Source organism: Cornus florida, unplaced genomic scaffold (assembly GCF_030987335.1).
Source record: "Cornus florida cultivar Cherokee Brave unplaced genomic scaffold, ASM3098733v1 CherokeeBrave_3.0.0_Hap2_Chr08, whole genome shotgun sequence".
Taxonomy (NCBI): Eukaryota; Viridiplantae; Streptophyta; class Magnoliopsida; order Cornales; family Cornaceae; genus Cornus; species Cornus florida.
The window spans coordinates 5,827,030-5,839,851 of NW_026775578.1; the positions used below are offsets into that span (position 1 = coordinate 5,827,030).

The 12,822-nt window shown below is 38.3% G+C and overlaps 2 protein-coding genes across 3 annotated transcripts; one reads left to right on the forward strand and one right to left on the reverse strand.

Annotated features, from left to right (window-relative positions):
* The first annotated feature begins 1,036 nt into the window (after positions 1 to 1,036).
* LOC132269624 (MDIS1-interacting receptor like kinase 2-like) lies at positions 1,037 to 4,898 on the forward strand. The gene is made up of 2 exons (XM_059770878.1): positions 1,037 to 4,334; positions 4,418 to 4,898. The coding sequence occupies exons 1-2, from the start codon at positions 1,037 to 1,039 to the stop codon at positions 4,789 to 4,791; spliced, it is 3,672 nt and encodes a 1,223-aa protein (XP_059626861.1). The 3' UTR covers positions 4,792 to 4,898.
* Positions 4,899 to 5,635: 737 nt separating this feature from the next.
* Positions 5,636 to 12,423, reverse strand: LOC132269077 (protein PHOSPHATE STARVATION RESPONSE 1). 2 transcript variants are annotated; one of them, XM_059770093.1, is made up of 8 exons: positions 12,138 to 12,423; positions 9,544 to 10,210; positions 9,239 to 9,449; positions 9,078 to 9,154; positions 8,943 to 8,982; positions 7,835 to 7,892; positions 7,051 to 7,120; positions 5,636 to 6,242 (listed from the first exon to the last, which is right to left on the reverse strand). In XM_059770093.1, exons 2-8 carry the CDS (start codon positions 10,201 to 10,203, stop codon positions 5,889 to 5,891), a joined length of 1,470 nt encoding a protein of 489 aa, XP_059626076.1. In that variant the 5' UTR covers positions 10,204 to 10,210; positions 12,138 to 12,423; the 3' UTR covers positions 5,636 to 5,888. The 2 variants fall into 2 exon arrangements, with proteins under 2 accessions (XP_059626076.1, XP_059626075.1); XM_059770092.1 differs by having other exon boundaries at positions 9,544 to 10,285.
* Positions 12,424 to 12,822: the final 399 nt, after the last annotated feature.

The window sequence follows — 12,822 nt, forward strand, 5'->3', positions numbered from 1 at the left end:
TAGACTAATTTTGTTTTAGTAGGAATAGTTTTGCTTTTTACATTGAGTCCAAGAAGTCTATGACATACATGCTCGTGCATGCATGATTTCAGCCAAGACCTCCAACCAACATGGCATTCATTTGTTGGGCTGATTAATTAAGGTTTCACTAATGAAATTAGTCAACATTACCATCAAACTCCCATTGTAAGTGCTGTTAGTGATTTAAGCACCACTCTATGACCACTCATAATTTGTTTTAATTATTTATTTTTCACATTAAACACAGTGCTAATGAAAACTGGTTAAATATATATCCACTAGGACGAGAGCTCCACAATCCCATAGAAATAGATAAATTAAACTCTGCTTTTCATTGTGACTACTAAATATCTATATAATATGCTTTTGTATGTAGTGGAATATATTTTCACTAGGAGTAGTACTCCACATCTAGTAGGGATAGGTAGAATATAATTTCACTAGGAGTAGTACTCTACATCCAGTAGGGATAGGTGTCAATATGATATGATTTTGTATATAATTTATTGTACATATGGAAGGGAAGTCCTCACTTAACTTCAGTAAGGAATGGTTTTCTGCAATGTGGTTTCCACATTGATGGGTGGTGATTTTCTTCTTCTTTTTTCCCTTGGGCTAAAAGCTAGTTTCATATAAAAAAATATTGGGGTTTGAAAATGGATTTCAAATAAAATTACTAAATGCAAAGCGACTCCCAGAAAGTGCACCACACAGTAAAAGCATAATACTGAGAGGGAGTCCTTTTCAGTGTTTGTAAATGACTTGGAAACTTAGGAAGTTTTATTTTCAAAACTAAAGTGGGATTCAACATAATGAACTTAGATTGACGAATGTACCCTAAGCTCTATTCGTTCATTTAATCCACGTTTATATCACAAGGCTCACAGCTAACTCTAAACTAGGCTCCTGACTTAGTATTTTTTTATTTGCATCCTCACTCTCTCTGCTATAAAAGAGTATGCCACTAGTATAATGTTGTAACATGCATGAAACCTTAAACAAAAAGAAACCAAAGATGACACCATTTCAAAGGCCTGGTTTTCTTCTCCTTATTATTCTCTCTCTCTGTTTACTTCCATTGAAGATCACATCATCAGCAAGAACAGAAGCAGATGCTCTTGTCAAATGGAAGAACACCTTATCATCTTCATCCCTCAGTTCTTGGTCTTTCACCAACCACAAAAACCTTTGTGACTGGCCAGGCATTGTCTGCAATACAGCTGGAAACGTCTCCGAGATAAACCTCTCATATGCAAATGTTAATGGAACACTTATCCAGTTCAGTTTCACTTCATTTCCGTATCTCACTCGTTTCGACCTTAGCTACAATAACTTCAGCGGGTCGATACCATCCAGAATTGGCAAGCTAGCCAAGCTCACATTCCTGGACTTGAGCAGTAACTATTTTGATGACATTATCCCTTCAGAAATTGGACAGTTGACCAAGCTTCGATACCTGAATATTTTCAGCAACAAACTAAATGGTGCCATTCCATATCAAGTTAGCAATCTTCAGAAGGTATGGTACCTAAACTTTGGGTCAAACTACTTAACTACTCCAAACTGGTCGAAGTTTTCAGGCATGCCTTCATTGACACACCTAAACCTTTTTTCCAATGAACTTACCTTGAAATTCCCAAATTTTGTACCTCAGTGTCCGAATCTGACATACGTCGACTTATCATCTAACCATTTAACTGGCCTAATACCTGAATCGGTGTTCATCAATTTGAGCAAGCTTGAATATCTCAACCTCACCACGAATTCATTTCAAGGGCCATTGTCATTAAAGTTCTCCAAGCTTTTCAAGCTCAAAGATCTTCGCCTAGGAAATAACAATCTCACAGGCACAATTCCTGAGGAGATAGGTTTGATGTCTAACCTTCAACTCATTGAGTTGCGTAACAATTCGTTTGAAGGAAAGATTCCCAGTTCCCTGGGCCAACTCTGGAAGCTTCAGACCCTCGATCTCGAAATAAATAAATTGAATTCCAGTATTCCTTCTGAGCTTGGCCTGTGTACTAACCTTACCCGCCTGGCTTTAGCCATGAATTCACTTACTGGAGTGTTGCCTTTATCCTTGTCGAATCTGAAAAAGATATCTGATTTGGGTATTTCCGGTAATTTTCTTTCTGGTGAGATCTCACCTTACTTCATCACCAATTGGACCGAGTTGACGTCATTGCAAATTCAATACAATTCTTTCACTGGAAAAATCCCACCCGAAATCAGCCTATTGACAAAGCTTAACTACCTTTTCCTGTATAATAATCATCTCACTGGTCCAATCCCGCCAGGGATTGGAAACTTGAAAGATTTGTTGTCTTTAGACCTTTCAACAAACCAGCTCTCAGGTCCAATTCCTCCAGCAATTGGGAATCTCTCAAACCTTACTCTCCTAAACCTCTTTTCCAACAATCTTAGTGGAACCATTCCGCCTGAAATTGGAAATTTGACATCACTGCTTACTCTTGGTCTCAACACTAACCAGTTGAAAGGAGAGTTACCGGATTCCTTGTCTAACCTTGATAAACTACAGATGCTTTCTCTGTACACCAATAATTTCACTGGCAGCATCCCAAGGGACTTGGGGAAGAGAAGTCCATCTTTGGTATTTGTTAGTTTTTCAAACAACAGCTTCTCTGGAGAATTGCCCCCTGGATTATGCAGTGGTTACACTCTTCAGTTTTTGACGGTGAATGACAACAAATTCAGTGGGCCATTGCCGGATTGCTTGAAGAATTGCTCAGAACTAATTCGAGTCCGTCTTGAAGGGAATCAGTTCTCTGGAAACTTATCGGAGGCATTTGGAGTCCATCCAAATCTTGTTTTCATCACTCTTAGCGACAACCAATTCTCAGGGAAACTCTCACCTAAGTGGGGACAATGTGCAAATCTCACAAATTTACAATTAGATCGAAACAATATCTCCGGTGAAATTCCAGCAGAGCTAGGGAACTTGACACAACTGCACATCCTGAGGCTGGACTCAAACGAATTGGCTGGTGAAATTCCTACTGAACTGGGAAAGCTTGGCTTGTTGTTCAACCTCAACCTGAGGAACAACCATTTGACAGGAGAGATCCCTCAGAGTATGGGCAACTTAACAAAACTACAATTTCTTGATTTGTCAATGAACAAGTTTACTCAAAGAATCCCAAAAGAGCTTGGCAATTGTGAGAGCTTACTGAGCTTGAACTTGAGCAACAATGTTTTGTCGGGGGAAGTACCATCCGAGCTTGGGAGTCTATTTAGATTGCAGTATCTCTTGGACATCAGTAGCAACTCACTATCAGGAACAATTCCCTCCAGCTTTGGAAAGCTTTCCTCATTGGAGAATCTCAATCTTTCACATAACAATCTCTCAGGTAGAATTCCATCAGCCCTATCTGGCATGATTAGTTTACAATTCATTGATGTTTCTTACAATGAGTTGTATGGTCCAATCCCTACTGGTAAGATGTTCCAAACAGCACCGGCAAATGCTTTCTTTGGAAACTCAGGCTTGTGTGGAGATGCAGAAGGCTTATCCCCTTGTAATGCTCGTTCTCCAAGAGAGAAGTCGAAGAAACACCATGAAACTGTTCTTATCAGTGTCATTGTCTCAGTTGTTAGTCTAATAATTTTGGCAAACATCGTTGCTGGATGTTACATCTTTCATGGGAAAATTAAGCAATATGAAGAAGAGTCTAAAAATGCCAATAAAGATGAAAATTTTGAGTCGCTGATATGGGAAAGAGAAGGAAAATTGACATTTGGGGATCTCATGAAAGCCACCGAGGACTTCAATGATAAGTACTGCATTGGGAGAGGAGGGTTTGGAAGTGTTTACAAGGCTGTATTGTCAAAGGGCCACACAGTATTAGCAGTTAAAAGGCTTAATATGTCAGATTCTAGCGACATTCCAATGATGAATCGGCAAAGTTTTGAGAATGAGATTCGGGCTTTGACAGAAGTTCGACACCGGAACATCATTAGGCTCCACGGGTTCTGTTCTAAGAAGGGGTGCATGTACTTGGTTTATGATTATGTAGAGAGAGGTAGTTTGGGGAAAGTGTTGTATGGTGAAGAGGGGACAGTGGAACTAGGTTGGGGTACGAGGGTGAAGATTGTGCAAGGAGTGGCTCATGCACTCGCTTACTTGCACCACGATTGCAATCCACCTATTGTGCACCGTGATGTAACTTTAAACAATATTTTGCTCGAGCCAGAGTTTGATCCACGGCTCTCAGATTTCGGCACAGCCAAGCTGTTGAGCTCGGATACATCTAATTGGACTACAGTTGCTGGCTCTTATGGCTACATGGCTCCAGGTAAGCTTTAATCATTCAGTTACCTGGTGACTGAAGAATGTTGTATTGATGCCATTAATATTGTTTTTTCTTTAAATGTGTAGAGCTTGCGTTCAGCATGCGGGTGACAGAGAAATGTGATGTTTATAGCTTTGGAGTGGTGGCATTGGAAGTTTTGATGGGAAGGCACCCAGGGGAGCTCCTATCTTCTCTTTCATCACTAACAACATCATTGTCAAGTGATTCAGATTTGTTCTTGAAGAATGTGCTAGACCAACGGTTCCCACCTCCCACAGGCCAATTAGCAGATCAAGTGGTGTATATAGTTACGTTGGCCCTGGCATGCACGCGTGCCACACCGGAATCACGACCCACCATGCGGTTTGTTGCGCAAGAATTATCGGCTGAAACTCAGGCATACCTGGCTGAACCTTTGAGCATGATACAGATGAGCAAGCTTACAGGCTTTCAGAAGTAAATCATATAGTAATGATTTTTGCCAAATAAATGCAGCTTAACACCTTAGGAACCACCCCTACATGTATTTTGGTTTGGCTTGTACTATATTTGTGTTTCCAGTCAATGCACTGCTTTGTTAATGATAATGTTATTTCTTTAAGCCCCAAAATGTTGACCGTCACGAAAAGGATCATAAAACTGGTTCAACCCATTTCCGAATGAATCCAAGTCTGTCTGCTTCTCATTCCCAACTCTGTTTGTCTCATCTTTTCGCCAACTCTCTCCCTCTCCGCTCTCACAATCTCTCTTGGTTCTAGTTTAATTTTACCCATCAGAGTAGAAAATTCGGTTTTCGTTTTTTTTTTTTTTTTAATGATCTTTATTTCAAAATGGCAAGAAAAACTAATTTGATATCTTTGTATTTCTCATTTTAGCTACCTGAAGATCTATAACCAAGTTCAACTTGTGTGTTCCAATTTGGACATTAATTTGAATTCCAAATTACCAACCTTAAAATTAAAGAACCTATTTCCATAACGTACAGAGCCTGCAAATTTATACACAAAAATGAACATACGAGGGAATTTCATTCCATTTTTTTCTTTTTTCTTTTTCATAGTGCAGCCTTAAGATCCATGCAAGTATCCATAAATCTTACAGCCCCCAGCAACCTTCTGTTTTCACCATCAAGCAAAATTACAGTCCGCCATGTACCCAAAACAACCAAAAACATTAACATTATCATAGTTCTTTCCCCCCCCCCCCCCCCCCCCCCTTTTTTTTTTTTCGGGTAAGTCGGTAACTATCCTATCATCCAAAAAAATTTGTCTTTGTTGGAAGCATGGGCAAAAAAAGTTCCTGCCTTTTCCAACTAGAACTTCTGAATTCATCCTTGCTCAACTAAAGGAGCATAATAATCAAAACTCCGACAATTTACTTACCTCCACAAAAAAGGAAAAAGGAAAAAAGAAGAGCACAAGATATTGCCCAAGAGAGTTTAGCTATGAAGAAAAAGAAAACAAGAGAGTTCTAAATCTCAGACCATCCGACTCAGCTGAGATACGCCATTTAGCAGTATTCGTCATACTAAGATGATTTGGCAGGTTATTCGGCTTATTAATCAGTTTTTGCCCGCTTTGGGGGTTGAGCATTAGAAACCTCGTCAGCATTTGCCTCAAGATTCTCGGAAGCTTTAGAATCAGGTGCCTTTTGCTTCTCTCCCAACTTCCTGGAAACCTCCTGTGATTCGGTGACAACTGGAACATCTTCAGTTTCTTGACAGACCACCTGTGAGGCTCCTGGTTCATTTTTGGCAGGGGAATTTTGAATTGCATCTGTCGACTGAGCAGAAGGGTTCTCCTGGGCGGATGGCGAGCCCTTAAGCATGTCAAGACCTGACTTTTGCTTCTCGAACATCATCTGGAGGTATCTCCCTTGTTCTTCTATTCGCAGTTGTAGAGTTCGTTGAATCTGCACAAAAAATGTTACTTAGATATCAGTATTAACCATTAATTCGATGACAAACAAGGAAATGCTGCCCATGTTACCACTCTGAGGATTAAAAGAAGCAATCTGGAGCAAATCATTTCCTTGCATAGTCAATTAAATGCTTAATTTCAAACTATCAAAGTCAGTACTGCTCATAGCACAGGCAAGACTCTGGTGAAAAAGAATTTATACTTTCCAAAGAAAGAAGGGGGAGTTCTCACTTTGCCATCTGCTGCACTTACAAGGAAAAGTTAAAAACTCCTTTTTATCATCAATGGAAGTCCCAACCTTTGCTGATACCTATTCAAGCTTCTCATACTGTTGCCTGGATATTTACCAAAGAGTAAAAACATCTAGAACAGCCACTTTCCAACTCTCACTCACTTAATCATTCTTTTGTTTCCTTTTTCCTTTTGCATTTGAAAGAAGTCATTTTCTAACTTTAATCAAGGTTTTGATACCAAAAAAAAAAAAAAAAAGAAAATACAACTACAGGATCCGTGAATAGCTTGTGGAGATTGAAAGGTCTTGAAATGTGTGAAATCTGCAATATAGATTTATATGCAACGTGTATTCTCCTTGTGAAAGATTCACCAACAACACTAATTCACTGGTTTAAAAAAATATCGATAAGGCAAGAGGCTCATGGTAAGCAGCAGGCTCTAAACACATTATACAGTAGAAACAAAATATAATTAACATAGGTTTCATTTCTCACAAACTTCTTTGTGGACGAATAAGTAACCAATAAAATTAAAAACCAAAATTCCTCTCAGAAACAAATTCATACCTCAAGCTGTTCATGCAGCCGCTTCTGCACTTCTATTTGTAACCGCAATGCTTCAGTTATCTCAATACCCCTGTTACCATGACACAGAGAAGTTAGCAATTTAAATGAATTCAGAAGCCCCAATTGCATCAAGAATACAAAGGTAAGTTAGTTTGTACTTTGTAAAGAATATGTGGAAAAATCACTACAAAGGGATATAGAAAGAAGTGGCTTCAGCAATCATGCAGCGAAGATGTGTATCAAGGGTGAACTAATTCCAGAAGCTATAAACACCATCAAACTTGACCAACAAGTTCACATAAAAAGGACTCGGTCAATGCTACACTGCGATTTTTTCAAGTCGATCTTTAAGAAGCTACACTGACTTTAACTAATAAAAAGGACTACCGAAGCAGCTTGGCAAAGTGAGAGTATTAATATTGAGACAACAATAACTGAATTATAGTCTATGTATACACAAAATGAACTATGCCTAGTAGTAATAGTTCATAGGATGATAGGTTTTGGTGATCCCTTCAACTAAAAGAAAAGATAAATGGATGACAATATGTGTGTGTGTGTGTGTGTGTGTGTGGGTGTGTTCTTCCCTTCTGAATCAGATAGGTTCATATCTGAAAGAGGTTGACAATAAGTTATTTCAAAATTGACTATTTGTCCCTCTGTTAGAGGTGTTCCAGAATGCGATCAAGTAAATAGCTATACGAACAAATGGATCGGATCGACTTGGCAAATGGGAAGATTTGTACAAGTTATACAAGTAAATTTAAAAGATTAACTAACTTACGATTTCAAGTCTAGAGATGACAATTCCTCAATAGGAGTCAATTTTTTATCTGATGATCCTGCAACCAAAGGGAATGACCAACTTCATAAATAACTGCCCCAGAAATAACAAAAGCAATATAGTCACACATAAGCAAACTTCACATATTACAGCCCATATAAAGGTAAACAAGTCACACATAATCACCAAGAAAAAGGTCACGCTATGGCATAGGAGTTTAAGCACAAAATAAATAAATAAAAATAAAAGGGGAAAAAAGTTAATATTGAAAGTAAAGACAATTTTCTTTACATGACAAGGAAATACGGAATTAGAAGCATTGGAGGCTTGGAACAATGTCAAGGACATTGACAGAGATCAAGGAAGGTAGTTTTAGACATTTGCCCACCAAAGATCTGTTACTTACCCAATAGGTTGCAGAATGAGGGAAATATTAACTAAGACAGCACAGCATAGAAGAATAATCTCAATAGAAAGTGCGAACTGAATCAAAGCCAGTCCAATATTTTAAACATAGGGAGAGAGTAAAAAATGAGATAAATAGTTTATTACAAAAAAAAAAAAAAAATGGAATTGCATAATTTTATCTGAAGGCATGGCATGTTATACAGGAACTATAGAACTTGATTAGCAACACCAAATAGCTAGGGCAAAGAACTCAGAGAGAGAGAGAGATGGCTGTGGTACAAATCTTCCATACATTGGTAAAGAGCCAAATTACAAAGTAAACATAGCAGAAGATTCCAGAAAATAATTGTTAAAAACTACATTACTTGATGACTGGATCATGCAAAGATTGATAACTTCAATCATCCTCCAGAAAAGTACCAAGAAGGAATCCAATTTCTATATTTAAATTGAAAGGCCTTGAAAAAAAAAAAAAAAGAAGCTTGAAATTCATATGTCATTTCATTTGTTAACATGTCAATGCTTTAACAACATAGTGAATTGCATCATAAATATAGTAGTACAACCTCATTGAACATAAAGGAACCGCAATGCAACAACAAAGATGCCGATACAGTGAAGGAGAAATTTGGGGGCACAACATTAAAAATACTAAACATGTATGTTTTTATTTTTACATCAAGAGGCAATCGTTATCTACCTTCTGATAATTCTGGTCTGTATCTGGCTGTTCTATACTTCTGCAATCCATGGAACAAGTGCTCCCATTAAATAATTAAAATAGACGATATCAATTCTAAAGAGAACTACTATCAAAGGGGGAAAAAAAAGATACCTGCAGGTGGCTCTTTACATGATAGATGGTTAACCCTTCAACCTTCATTTGCTTCAGTACACCCTTTGGAGTAGCTCCTGTAGTTTAAAATTAACAAATTAGTAAACACAGCACAGCCAAATAATGCCAATAAGAACAGTAAGTTGAGGAGAGCTACACACTTTCACTTCCACCAAGCTTGTTAACAGCCTCCACAAAGGCTTCATGAAGTTCCGGTGTCCAACGCATGCGTGGCTTACTTGGGGCACTGTTTGCTGAGGACAAGGGGGTGCCAACAGCGCAGGTTTCTCCAGGTGTGCCAGGAACCTGCTGAAATACTTGGGGCTGGTGTGCTGAAAAGTTTGTAGATGACTTGGCCACCTGATATGCCATCTACATTAATAAAACAATACCGTCAGGCCAGTCAAAAGAGTTAAACGAATTGTAGAGATTTCTTAACAGTCTCATGTCATGAGACGAACCCAACCTTTGGTTCTGGATCTGCAACATGGGTATCAACAAGAAGGTCATTCCAATTAGAAGCCAAAGCATCATCATCAGTGATTAGCTGGTCTGCCCATTCCTGCCAATCATTTTGTTTACCAAGGTCCTCAGATACCATGACACAACCATCACTATTGGTGCTATCTATTTGATTATTCTGGCCAGGGGTATTTACAGGATAATCAAAAAAATCCGGCAGTGAATCTGTACGCCAGGAATCATTGTTGCTTTGCCTAGTATAATGACTTGAAACTGTAGAGGGAAACACTCCAGAATGACTTGAATGAGTAAATGGCATAGATGCTCCGCAGTTTGATGACTGAGAAAGAAAGGGAGCCTTTCCAGAATGCTTTTCATGTGGTGCAACAGAAGAAAAATGAAGATCAGAGGAGTACCCCGAGGATGATGAAAACATGTGACCTACTACCCCACTATTTGAAGGTAATGAAGAATGAAAAGCCGAAGGATTTTGCATTAGTTCCCTCTCCATGGAGACCTGTTGAGAGTCTTGCAGGTTAGGATATCTCTCTTCCATATTGGTGGGTAGAACGGGTAAAGATGATGATAGAGCTCCAGATGCTCCAAGGTTACTTAGCTGTCTTGCACCTGATCTCTGAATGGATAAAGCCGGTCGTGCCTCCATCTTTTTCCTGATTTAACAATAAAGAAGCAAAGCTATTCAGTCAACCAATTTAACTGTTGCGTCCACTTCACCCATTTGATACCTACACCAAAAGAAAGGGTCAATCTAAATTTCAGCTTCTCCAAGGAGAAAGCACACACTCATATAACAGGGACGAACCCAGACCATTAAGTGGGAGAGAGGGGGGGGGGGGGGGGGGGGGGGGGGGGGGGGGGGGGCAATAATGATATTTTTTAGTAATTTCAGGGGGAGCAATAGTAATATTTTAGGGGTATATAACTGAAAAGGAACAATTTAGTAAGGTAAATTAATAAATAAAAAAATTTTCAGTGGGGGCAATTACCCCCCTCATCCTAATGAGGGTCCGTCCCTGCATATACATACACGCACGGCAAATATATGTAAAAAATAAATAAAGTAACCACCCAATCATCAAAATGTTTTTCAGAAGGAATGTGAAATTAAAAATTAGTGAAAAATCTAAAAGTAGCATCTATAAGAGATGTGAAGAGCACTCTTCATCTCTCTCACCACTTCTGTTAGTTCCCTCCTGATGTAAACAGCTTGCATTATTAACCTCTCTCAGGCCTATCTCATGCTCAACAAATCTATCGCAAAATTTCATAGTATGACTTGTTAGTTTAATCATTAATGCCACAAAAATTTTTACAGTTTTGATTTTGAAAATCTCCTTTATTTTTATATATAGGAACTAAATTGTTTTCCGCCTCAAAAGAACTAATTAGCTTATCAAACAATTTTGTTAACAAAGCTTAAGACACCCATGCCCACAACGAACTGGGACTTGAAGTACCCCATTTGGAGTGGTAAGAGATTACAATTAATTAAATACCGTGCTAGGACTACCTATTTTCACCAATTCTGTTGATTAATTATGGTTCTTAGAAGCCTCTCACAGATCTCAATATAGCATACACCAAATGAATCTCGTCACACACAAAAGAAAATTCCCACATCTTTCTTGGGGTTGTTCACGATATATAGCCACTGCTCAAATAAGGCATATTCATCTATTTGTTATTACTTACTTTTTTAAAACCTACTATATTATAATTTCCATTCTCTAGGGATGTTATTATAGGGCTCCAGCTAAACAAAAAACACGTGAAGGGCATTCCTTATCTCTTTAAGCACTTCCTTTAGTTCCCAACATATGTAAACAGCTTGCATTGTTGGCCTCTCATGCCTAAAACTAGACTACTTATTTGAAACTATTTAATTTAAGTCCTAATCCATGCTCAACGAATCTCTCCCAAAATTTCATAGCATGGCTCCTTAGTCTTGTACCACAATAAATTCTACATTTGATTTTTGAAAATCTCCATTATTTTTATATGTAGGCACGAAACTGTTTTTCGCCTCTAAGGCATTATTATGAACTATAAAACAGTTCAGTTAACTAAAATGCGTGACACACACCCGTATCCCAACTGGGAGTTGAAGCCTGCAACTCCCCCTTGGAATGGTAGGAGGCAACACTCACCGAATCATGAATTTAGGACGTCCCTATTTTCATCAATCCTATTGATTAATTATAATTCTCAAAAGCATCTCAAAGCTATCAGGGACACACAGTAGGCATCTACATTCAATATTGACAGACTAACACCAAATTCAATTCCAAGAATAAAATAAACTTAGTTTGGGATACCTACGTAAAGCCTTGTGGTTTAAACAACACTCAACTCAAATAAATTCAATCAAACAAACACAACTAAGAGCAATCCCTAAGGAAACAACAGAAGATATAAAAATAAAAAAAAAATAAAAAAACCCCAATTCAGCATGGACCCAAGGAAAAATAAAAATTTTAAAAAACAAAAGCAAAATCGACAAGGGCCATTAAGATTGCAAATTCACCCAAGTAAATAAATAAATAAACAAAATCGAGAGATGGGTGTTTGAATTCATACCTAAAATCCAATAAAAATCGGAACGTGAGACCCGAAAAACTCCATATGTGCTGAAATTGAATGATTGTAGGGCTGAGATTGTGCTTGGAAGCAATAGAAATCAGAGACACACAAGGGTGATATAACGTGTGTGTATATGTTATGGTATATATCTAATGGCACGGGCGGGTTTCATAACTTCCGTCACAGAGGCAGAGGTCCCAAAAAGAGGAGAGAAGTGAACGGTGACGAGTGCGCATTTGGCCTTAGCCTATGCATAGTGACTGCTCAACGCGACTTCAGTGGCGCGTATGGAACAATACTAGGATTTTATAAAAAGGGTGGTGATTGTCATGTGTTGTGGGTCCCAACGAGAAGGGCACTTATGTATTTGTGATTGGTTAGTGCACGCACTGTCTTATGGGACGGACGTGGGGTTAGAAGCTTGGAATCTTATTCAATCATATAGTATATTTTACTATTATTTTTTAGTTTATTTATAATATACATTTTACATAATACGGTATATAATTGTGCTCTTTCAGTTGCCTAAAAGGTCATATGGGAACTCTTTCGTGCTTTCGCACTCAGACAGAAATGTGGTGCTTGATAACTTTGACTGGACACGTGTTGCATAAATACGATTTATTAGGGGTGTACACGGTCATAGTTTTCTTAAAAAAAAAATCGGAACCGTATAATATGT

What these genes read in the sequence shown, in the direction of transcription:
- LOC132269624 (XM_059770878.1), top strand. Translation starts at nt 1,037, where the DNA reads ATGACACCATTTCAAAGGCCTGGTTTTCTTCTCCTTATTATTCTCTCT. An exon ending in TTATGGCTACATGGCTCCAG is followed by an intron (nt 4,335 to 4,417) that starts GTAAGCTTTAAT and finishes TTAAATGTGTAG; the next exon opens with AGCTTGCGTTCAGCATGCGG.
- LOC132269077 (XM_059770093.1), bottom strand. Translation starts at nt 10,203, where the DNA reads ATGGAGGCACGACCGGCTTTATCCATTCAGAGATCAGGTGCAAGACAG. An exon ending in TCATCTCTAGACTTGAAATC is followed by an intron (nt 7,121 to 7,834) that starts GTAAGTTAGTTA and finishes TCATGGTAACAG; the next exon opens with GGGTATTGAGATAACTGAAG. An exon ending in GGCTGCATGAACAGCTTGAG is followed by an intron (nt 6,243 to 7,050) that starts GTATGAATTTGT and finishes TTTTTTGTGCAG; the next exon opens with ATTCAACGAACTCTACAACT.